At 39.5% G+C, this 11,543-nt stretch overlaps 1 protein-coding gene across 1 annotated transcript; it reads left to right on the top strand.

Moving 5' to 3' along the window:
• Window positions 1–631: 631 nt before the first annotated feature.
• HRG_09474 (uncharacterized protein) lies at window positions 632–1,885 on the top strand (the record flags this gene model as incomplete). The annotated part of the gene is made up of 1 exon (XM_044867945.1): window positions 632–1,885. One exon carries the CDS (start codon window positions 632–634, stop codon window positions 1,883–1,885), a length of 1,254 nt encoding a protein of 417 aa, XP_044717205.1.
• Window positions 1,886–11,543: the final 9,658 nt, after the last annotated feature.

An 11,543-nucleotide genomic window follows, 5' to 3' on the forward strand; every position in this document is an offset into this window, starting at 1 on the left:
TACTTATTAGCCTTGTTCGCCTTGCTTTACCAGACGTCGCCCCCTGACCCCCCACCTTGATACCATCATATCTACGGATACACGTAGATGCATGTGTACATATACCCTGTCCATTCGCATTCGCATCGTGGCACGCATGAATGTATGTACATACATATTTCCGTCTCCTTGGTGGTGGTCGGTGGGCTCCCGAAATGACTCGACACGCCTGACCATTCCGACCCGACCCATATTAGTGGGGCCGCGGAAATCACCTCTTCACGGACATCCCGCAACCGGGTTCATAGCACTCCGTGTTAGGCAGGACATGCCGGGGGCTAACGTGGCAGGCCAATGATGATGGCGCAGCCGCGAGGTTGGAGGGAATATGCTCGTCATGTGCTCCGTATATACATACTTGTGTAGTTGATTGTATCGCCGCGCCCGACATGGGGCAGCATGAAGCTAGGAAATTGGCCGCTCCCACCTGCTTCGCCGGTGTCGTGTATATAGCGCGTGTCTATTGCTCCCTCTCCCCCTTTCCCTCTTCACCTCTCTTCGCGCCATCACACTCGCTTTCTTGCAGCTTCTTCGCCAAACTCTGTCTACTGTTTTTTCTTGATTTCTTCAACAGAGAAAGCCATAATCGATCATGAAGGCCTACGCCGCCCTCCTCACCGTTGCCGCCGTGCACGGCGTCGTTGCCGCTCCCCAGCAACCGGGGGAGAAGGGTAAGCCAGCCGACAAGGACAATTTGGCCCCCCCTCGTGGCCCGACTCTGCCGGCGGACCATGTCATCAGGACACAGGTGCCGGGACTGGCCCTCAGCGCCTGCTACCAGAACAGCACCGGACAATACAAGGACGGCATTGCTGGTGCGAGTATTCCAAACGACATGGGAGACAAATTCAAGTATCCCTGCAACTCGGAGCAAGAAATCACCGGCTACTGCAGTTCCTTGTACTCAAATGACAGAATGGGCATGTACCACTGCTTGTTTGGCGAAGGCTCGACCTACAGGACCGACCGCACCTGCTGCATCGCGTGCAGATTCCAGAACCAGGATGGCGCCGAGGGCAGCGCGACAGAGTCCCCCAAGTTTCTGGACGCGCTCGCCGACCTGTTGAAGAATGGCGAGGGAGCCTTCGACATGAAGGAGCTGACCAAACAGGCCAAGGAAAAGATCAACTTGAAGGCCGTCGTGGCCCCCAACACAAACTTTGTCAATGACAAGGGAGTGGCCGACATCAACATCCTCACCTACTGTCCCAAGATCCAGACGCCGCAGAAGGCTGGCGAGCAGCCCAAGGGCAGCGCCGAGGAGGCAAAGGGTGACAAGACCGGCAAAGAGGACAAGGACAACAAGGTTGACAAGCCTGCTGTCCCCGAACAGGGCAAGGCAGTCACCGTACACTCGACTCTTGGTTCCTTTGAGACGGCTGCCAACGCGTCGGCCATCGGAGAATTCAAGTTCACAGTTGAAAGGAACTACTGCTTCGTGTGCGCCAGCCCTGACCAGTCACCGGAGGAGAGCAAGCAGTACGTCAAAATGTCTCTGCGCATCGCAGAAGAGTGCAAGGTCGAAGACGTGTCGGTGGAACCCAAGTCTGTCGTGCGCAAGGCCCGGAGTGCCGAGTCGAAGAACGCAGTCTCCCTCAAGGGATTCAACCTCGACAGCGTCCGCAACATGGACCAGGTTCCCAAGGGACTCGAGCCCAGGATTAGCGTCAACGCCGAGGCAAAGTTGGACTTGAAGGTCTTGTTCACCGGCCCCAGCGCCCAAGTAGGCAGCAGCGGAGCCTTGTCTCCCGTCGCCAACAACAAGGGACCTAAGGGGAACGTCGGCAGCAACGGGCCTCAGGGAAACGCCCGCGAGGGCGACGAGGATCTTGACTACTGCGAATGATCGAATCCGTGCGACAGGCTCGACAGGTGGTGCACGCAGGGTCGGTCCGCCATCGAAGCGGCACGACGAGTCTGGCTTTGACATGCCAGCTCATGTTGTGTTGCCTTGACGGTCCGGTCCGGTTGGCTGCCGAGCCATTTCAATACATGTAGCTTCTATGTTTTCCTTATGTATACAGATGTAATATTCGGGTTAGAGGAAGTAGTAATATGGCGACTCCGCGAATGGCTTATTCTCTCTGCCCGCATGGCCGAACCCATATTAGCCTAGGACTTGGTTTCGACGAATAGCCAGTCATGAGCATTTGTTTTCGACAAGAGGCCTTGTTCCCTTGCATGATGACTCTGACAGGATCTTCGACACTATTATGCATGAAGTATTCCAGCGTCTTCTCATCTGCTATCGATCGTTGCGCCACTCTCCTTCCTAGACCGGCTAGGAAGTTTTGGCTCTTGAAGACACGAATGCCGACGGGCAGACATTCGTAGAGAGTATCGAAAACGCTCCCCTGGCGAAGAGGGCAGGCAAAGGGCGACGTTAATGGGCCCTTGGTTTTCGTTATCGGGCCCTTGAAATGTGGCTGAGAGAGTCACATGATTACTGCGCCCCTCCTGCCAACAGGAGATCGGCCCCTTCCAGGGTCCGTCAATGCCGGCGGCCAATACATGGGCGCCCGGGCGCGCTACTAAGAACCGCAGACTGTCATTGGCCCATGCACACGTAGGAGAGTCAGCAGGTCAAAGATTGGAAGTCATCAGAGAATATGCGGTGGCCCCGTGGGAAGACCGCATTCGTGTTCTCTATGACCTCGATGATGACTAGGCAGCTAAATTGGTTGCGAAAGCGCAAGGCATTATCGTCGCGACGAGCTCATCCGAAAGGCGAGGCGTAGTCGGCATGGGAGGCTGTGTTCGAGATACGAGAGTCCACAACGAGCAAGAAGCACTAGCGAGCTATTCTATTACTCTAGGGCCGCGAGAAGACCGAGTGTTAAGAGCTTGTCGAGTGGAGCGGAGACGGCGCGTCATTCGTCAGCTTCCCGAAAGGGTTGCATGACTCCACTACAGGACGGACAGATCCTATAAAGACCTTGGAAAGGGATGTATGAAAGGGACGATCCCCCGCCGGGGCGACTGTCGGTCCTCTTACTTTTCCGTCGGGATCACGGAAGTGCATCGTTTTTTTCTCGAAGATGAAAGGGCCTTGATGATTGATCTAGGGTAGGCCACCTTCTCTTCCCGCAGCACGGCGAGGGGCAAACAAAAGTCCGGAGGAACTTGCTTAGGAAAGCAAGTGGGTCAGTCAGCTGACTGCGCGGACAGCCCGTGTTGTCGTACTCGACTTGGTCACTAGGGTGACGCGACTCTTGACAACGTCCAGCTGGAGGCGTTCTTGTCCATTCTCACACTCACCTCGATCGGTGAGGTCCGACCTCGCAAGCAGCTTTTTACAGTGGAACGATGGATGCAAGAGCAGCACCCCGTCAGCCGGATTTCGGGACCATTTCCGGCAGCTTTGATGCCCTGTCGGAACAGTTTGCGCTTTGTGGGAATTTACCCGCCGTCGATGGCGGTGCCCGCTTGGTCGATAGAATGGACCGAATGGAGATTCTTTTGCAGGAAATACGCGGTATGCTGCAGGGCATAAACCGACGCATAAACGTGTCGTGGGTCTAACTTGCCTTCCCTGAGGCCGTCCTCTTTTCTTTCTACTAACCGGTTTGCACCGGCAGGGACGCCAACGCAGTGGTGAGAATCGAGAATAGCGTGGCTACGGATAGAAACGCGCGTCTGGCTCCCTTGCTCAGTCCGGCAAACGGCGAACCGCTGGCGAGCTGCCCCGCTACCGTGGCGGCAGCCTTGAGTATGGCAGGTGAGTATTCCCTTGGTCAGGGGCCTTCTTCTCTCCTTCATGTTCTGTCTGACTTGTCGTCTAGTGAGGGACGCGAACCGCCTGTTGAGGGACCTCGGCCTGTCTGCAGAAGGAGACTTGGTCGAGAAGCGGACGAGGGTTCTCTTTGCTATGGGAGTTCGCACTTTGGATCTATAGTTGGATGCTGTCTTTATATCTTGGCCGTTCTCGGATGCATGAGAGCGTCGCCGTTGCCGTTGGCGGTCTGATTTAGCGGATCGGGACGGGACTTGACGATACCCTCACCGCGGGTGTGACCGCACCCAATCGCAAAGAGTAAGGATGAATTGATGCACTTGCACACGCAGAACACCACATGAACCCGTCACTGTGACTCCCACTGCCCGACACCACGTAGACCTACTCGCTTTCACAAACCGGTTACAAGTACACTTCATCCGTTTACAAGGGAGTCATACTGCAGGAGATCCAGCTCTGAGGTTAACCCCTGGAGGGCCATTCTATGACTATGGAAATTACCTCTGGAGGTGCAGGCGAGCCGAAGGTTCGACTGGAAAGCAGCGAACAGAGTGAGCGCCACATTAACAATCCTCGAGTAAGTCAATATGTTTACAAGGAAACACACACAGAACAGGAGGAGCAAGCATCCGCAAGGGTGCGCGACGGACTGGAAACAACACACCGACACTCACGCACCGAACACCACACTACAGTACACACACGAGCCCTAACCAAGAGTCACTCCACTATATACAAACATACGACAAAAGTGTAGGTTCACCGCAAATGTGCTTCCATTTTAGAGGAAAAGCTTCTATTTCTGGAGGATAGGCTGCTCTTTTCGGAGGACATTTTGCGAAGCGCCGGTGGCGGGGCGTGTGCTATTTGTCCCCACCCCTCGGCTATAGCTCCGAGGTGCCCCGCTATCCCCGGCCGCGTCGACCCCCTAATTAAACCGCTAATATACTAATTTTAATAGCGTTAAAATATATTAATTAATAGGTAATATACTATTTAGCTATAAATTTTTGCTTAAATCCCTAGAAGATTAAGATATATAAGAGTAAAGTATAGCGGTACTAAAAAGCTTACTACGAGCTTAGTACTCCCTAGCCTACTACTAGTTAAAGCGTAAGTAACTTTAAAATTATAGGGCTATTAAAAGGCGGCACGCCGAGATAATAGAAGTTAATATATATAGAGTAAAATAAAAATAAATAAGGTAAGCTACTATTTTTATTATATTTAAGTAGTAGGCTAATAAGACTAAATACTATATATACTTATTAGTTAATCTACTTAATTATCTTATAAAATCGATAAAGGAAGATATTATAATATTTTTAAAGTAAATATTTAACTTATATCGAAGGATTTATAAGAGAAGTATTATATATACCTATAAAAGAATTTTTCTTTAAGTATATTAAAAGTCTATTAAAGTTAATTTTAGTAAGTAAGCGAATAAAGAGATTAATAATATAAGTTTTATCTTAATTATAAAAGTTTATATATTATATAATTAGCTTACTACTTAATAGTATATTAATAGGTATTTAACTATTTATTATAAGCTTAATATATTAGTAAATAAGAAGCCTATAATAAGCGTTAATAATATATATCTTATATAGTATTATTATTAGGTCTATAATACTTTAGTTTTCCTTAATAAGCGCTAGTATATATAATTAGCTTTCTTAGTTTTACTTTAAGTATATATAGCTATATAGCTTAGAGTACTCGCCTATAACCGACTTAATAAGAACGCCGTTAACGACTACTACTTTAGCTATAAAGATAAAGCGACTTAGGAAAACTATATAGATAAATTTAACCTAAAAGATAATAATTTTAAGATAATTTACTATAGGGATATCTAGCTACTCCTCCTTAAAAACCTAGAGAGAGGAAGGGATCTTTTAGCTATAAAGGTAACGCTTAGGTATATAAAAAGATAAGAATAAAGAGAAAACCTATAAGTAACTCCTTAGTACTTATACTAACCCTAGCTTATATTAGGTTCTTAGAAAAACCTTTATCTTTTATAAGGTCGACGACTTATTATTTAATATTATACTTTATCTTTTAGCCCTTATACTTCTTAACTAAGTATTTAAAGCGAATATCTAGAAAGTAGAAAACTTTTATTAAATTAAAGTCCTATCCTTATAATACTCTTTAAAGTTTCGTTAGTAGAAGGGTATAAGAGATATACTAATATTTTAGTAAGCTATATTAATAAATAATAAAGTAGTCTATACGTTTAAAACTAAAGCGCTTTATTACTATACCTATCTCTACTATTTATAGAGACTAGGGCTCGTAATAAGCTTTATATAGATCTTAAATCTATACTATATTCGCTAAGGGTTAAGAAAAGCGGTTAAAAGTATATAATTAAGTTAGTATATAGCTTTATTCGCTAACCTTTCTAGGTACTATAACGTAAGTATAACTATAGTAAGTTATATATAATATTAACGTAGTAACTTACTAAGCCTATATTAATTAAAGAGTTTAGTATAATATAATAGTAGCGTTCTTAGAACGCCCTTTAAATAAGGCGTTATTAAAAGCAGCTAGCTATATAAGCTAGTATACTAATCCTAGGGCACTACCTAACGATAGTACTATTAAGCTAAGAAAGATTAAGATAAATCCTATACTTATTAGTCTTATTAGTCTTCGCGATTCTCTTAGTAAGGAGGTTTATTATAAGTTAGGAATAATTAAAGAGGCTAAGGAAGCTAGTATATAGCTATTTAAGATATATTATACTATAGAGAATAAAGTATAATTAATAAGGTTATACTTATAGAAACTAGCTAAAGTTAATATAAGAGATAATTTCTTTAATATAATTTATATTATAGAGATTAATACCTAACTTAAGGATAAGAGCTACTCTTTCCTAGACTTAAAGCTAGGATCTTAGTAACCTTAGTAATCTTATAGCTTAAAAGAAAAAAGACTTTTAGCTAAACTTATTTACGCTAATATAATAAAACGTAATAATAAGATAAGATTAAAATACTAGCTTTATATAATATATATAATAGTTATACTAAGAAGGAAAATTAAGTCTCGCTTACTAAAAATAATAGTTAAAGATATTATAGTTAACTTTCTAAAAATATATAGTAAGGACTAGTACTTTATATATTTTTAGGATAAAATAGCACTTTAAACTAAAAGGTCTTATAAGTATTTTTCTACTTATAGAGTAAGAGATTATTTTATTTCTTAGTATTTATAAGGCCTTAAAGTATAGTTTATAATATATTTAGAGCTAAATTATAAATTAAAAAATATTTCCTTTAGCGATATAAATAGCTTTTAAAGTTATTTACTTAAGATTTATAAGTATAATATCTTTTACCGTTATAAAGTTTCTTTTAAGTCTTAGCTAGAAACTTAACCTAGTCTATATATAGTATTAAAGAAGTAAGTAGTATCTATTAGCTAGTATAGGCACTGCTATTAATAGGTTACTTAAAAGATTAAAGGAGGGCTACTTAAAGGATTATTATAAGACTATATATTAGGGACCTATAAAAACCTTATATATAGGGCTAGTTTAGTACTAATATAAGTTACTTAAGGGTCCCCTTAACTATAGTATAAATAGGGCCCTATAGCCGCTTCTTTCTAGCTAGATTATATATCTTTATTACTTTCTATACTCCCTTACCTTATAAGTACTAGAATAATAGTCTATTAATAGTATCCTACTTTATAGAAGGTAGATAGTATAAACCGAATTCTTATATAATATATCTATAAAGTAAAGTTTATAAAAATAGTAGCTAAGCTTTCTCCTCTTTACTTTAAAATATAACTATACTTATAGGTATTAATTATATAAGGCTTTAAAATTTCCTTAGCCTTAGTCTTAGTACTCTCTATAGCCCTTATAAGGGTTTCTATTAATAGACTAGGGCTACTACGTTAGGGAGGGACCTAGAAAAGGGATCCCTAGCCTATATAGTAAGAATATATAAAGACTTCTTAAGTAAGGAAGGCTACCCCTTTATACGTAGATATAGCTAGTAAAGCTCCTTACTTAAGAGGTCCTTAAAAGTCCTTAAGACCTCTTATATAAATAGCCCCTTTAGACTACCCCTTTAAAGAAAGAATATATATCTTAAACCTAGCTATATAACCCTTTTATTTTAATATATATTAATATAATATTTTACTAATAGTTTTATATCGAGATTAAGCTAAGTAATATTCTCTAAAATAAGGTTTTATTAAAAAAGTAGAATACGTTAGTTTTAGATATAAGATTTAGCGTAAGGAAGTAAGAAAAAGATATTATATAGCTTTATTATATAAAGGATAAAAGTAGTAATATTATATAATAGCGCGCGTAATACCCTTAGCGCTTAGGTCTATAATAGCCCCTTTACCTTAAGGAACTTAAGGGTCTTTCTTCCGCCCTATCCTTATGCCTTTACTTAAGGAACGGAAGGTTTTAAAGGTTCTTCCTTTCGCGTCCTCCTTCCTACCCCCCCTAGCGATATATAGTTCGCTCCTTAAGCCCGACTTTATAAGCCCCCTTAATACTACTACTTCCGCGCTATAACTATAGACCTTTATTAGATCTATAAACTAAAAGGGCCGTTCTAAAGGTTTTATAATAGGCCCTTAAGGACTAGTCTCCTATACCTTAAGGAACTTAAAGGTCTTTCTTCCGCCCTATCTTTAACTAAGTTAACTAAGCTTAGGCTACTTAATAGTCTATACTAGCTACGCCTTATATACTAGCTATAAGCTATATAGCTAGCTAAACTTCTATAATAGGGTAGGAGCTTCTTCCTTTTATATACCTAGGTTATAAGCGGCCTTATATATATATTAAGCTAGGTTTAGATTAAAAGGTTACTAAGGGCTAAAGCTATAGGGCACTCTTAATCGTTTATTATTATTTATAGCTTATATACCGGATAATACTATACTATATAACTAAGCACTCTTTATAATCTAATTTAAATAGCGTAATACTATATATTATATTTACTATACCTTTAAGGGAGTCCCTTAAAAGGTCTTCCTTAAACTATAGAAAACTTAAGCTTAGTAAGATATCTAAGCCTTATATAGCTACCCTTAACCTTTAAGGCTATTACTATTATAAAGGAACTTATTATCTAAGTATACTTAAATAAGGTAAGTTAAATTTTATATATCTATCTATACTACTACCTCTTTTTACTTAGTTAGGATTCTTATCTTAGTATATAATATAGTAAGCTATATTTTATTATAATTATATTATTAACCTATTTTCGTTTTATATCTTTCGCTCTCTTTCCTTAAGGTATATAATAGATTTATTACTTAGTATATAATTATAGATATATTAACTTACCTTTTCTTTATATCTTATTTCCTATATATTAATACTTTCCTAATCTCTATAGTATTAAACGAAAAAGGATAACTTATCTTTCTTTCCTCCCTTATCCTCCCTACGCGGTTATATTTATAAGCCTTAAAGGCCTTATCGCGATCTTAAAGGTAGGGTTAGTTAGTTCTCCCTATCTAATATAGGGTCTAGCTATAAGCTAATATATATATAGAGTATATTTAACCTTAAAAAGCAAAAAAAGAATAGTTATATATAGACGCTCCTAGCGCTTATAAAATAGTTTCTTAATTATATATATAGCTTACTATTTAGCACCTATACTTATACTCTTTTCTTTCTTTTTTTTCCTTTAAAAAAACACTTAAAAGGGCCTTTATAATAGCCTATAACCCTAAGGCTATTACGCGATACCCTACTTAAAGCTTTATTACTACCTACTATATATATATTAAGTAGGTATTAAGCGTATAAGATAAGTACTTATATTAAGCTTATTATTTTATTTTATAAGCTAGCCGCTATACTTCTTATACTCTTAAGCTTATTCTAAAAAGGTATTAGCGGGCCTTATAAAAGACCGGTCTCTTATTATTAATAGCTTTTTTTTTAGTAGATAGAGCGCTTAAGCGGTTACTAAAAATATATAAGCTTATTCTTAAAAAGTATTAATAAGCCTTATAAGGGACCGGTCTCTTATTACTAGTAACTAAACGCTTAATATTATATTAGTTACTAGTAACTAAACCTTACTTTATAATAATTACTAGTACCTCGCTTATAGGTATTACTAATAGCGTATAGCTAAGCGCTTAAAAGTTACTAGTCCCTTTAAAGTATTAATAACTAACGCTTATAGGTTACTAGCGGCCCTTAATTAATAGAAACTTATAGCTAAGTAATTACTAATAACCGCGTATTATTATTACTAGCGCCTTATATAAGGAACGGTGTTCCTACTATAAATAAAGCAGCTATAATATACTCTCCCGATTATATAAGCCAATAAGTAGTATATTAATTATAGACAAAATCTCATCCTATAGAGCAAGAATCGCTCGTCATTTTGCATGTCATTATGCATTAAACGGGTTGCCGGTTATCGTACAATCGGGAATCGAAGGAACAGAGCTAGCTTGGAATGCTAGCTAAGACCTCTCAAGAACACCGGCACGACCAACCTCCTCTAAACACGAATATCAGTAGAACCAAGACACTTCCAGATTCACTCGAGATATCACGGAATTCCTCAGTCTCAGGGCTATACGGCAGCCTAAATCTGGTCCCGAAAGGTTCTTCCGTTCAGCTACAATTGTCTATATAAGACAGCATGTCCGCTGGTAGATAGATAAAAAATCATCAACTTCAACACCTCTTCCACACACCAATACACTACCAATAAATTCCGTTGAAAATCCTACCTTATACTCCTTCTTCCCCTCTATCACGTAGTCTTACGTGATTTCTTGATTTCCCAAAATTCCGCTTTTGCTCATATACCTTAAGACCTTATAAGCTAGCGCTTAGTAGTTAATAGTAACTTTATACTTACTATATATTATTATAAAGTAAGTAAAGGTATATATATAGGTACTATCTATAGGATAATATTAATAAGCTATATAGAGCTCTTTTATATATAGCTAGCCTATATATATATATATATAGGATCCGGCCTTCTATATATAACTATATAGCTTAGGCTATAGCCTAAGCCTATAACTAATAATAGTTAAAGACTCTTATATAATACCTTCCCTTAAGCGTAGTATAGCGCTACCTTATTAATAGCTTCTATACTATTAAGCCTATACTATTAGCTCTACCCTACCCTTTCCTATTAATTATACTAGCCTTACTAGCCTTATTATCCCTATACTTATTAGCTTAAGTAGCTAGAACCTAGCTCTATACTTATTAGCCGGCTAGCTATTTAAATAGGGGCGTAACCTATTATATACGCCCCTAAGTAGCCGGCGGCCGGCCCGGACCTATATAAGCCTTAAGTTACCCGTCCCCTTAGCCTTAAGTAGCCTCCTTTACTTAGGGGTATATAAAGTAGTATCCCCCCTTTCTTTCTTCCTTTCTTTCTCTTCTTTCTTTAACTATAGTAGTAGTAGTAATAGGTAAGTTCCGCTCCGCTTAAGGTATTAGTTTATTCCTAGCTATATAAGCCGCTCTATTAATATATACTTATAGTAATAGCTATAGTAGTAATAATAGTATAAAAAGGTATAAGTAATAAGCGTAGGATTAGGTAATTAATAACGTAAGCGGAAAGATCGGTCGAAGGAGTATAGGGTAGGATTTCGTCCGGAATTTATAATAAGTATATAAGGAGCTAAATAATATATTAAAAGAATAGCGTTATAAAAGATACTTATAAACTTACTTATTCTTATTTACTACTCT

Source organism: Hirsutella rhossiliensis (assembly GCF_020360975.1).
Source record: "Hirsutella rhossiliensis strain HR02 chromosome Unknown scaffold00012, whole genome shotgun sequence".
Lineage (NCBI taxonomy): Eukaryota > Fungi > Ascomycota > Sordariomycetes > Hypocreales > Ophiocordycipitaceae > Hirsutella > Hirsutella rhossiliensis.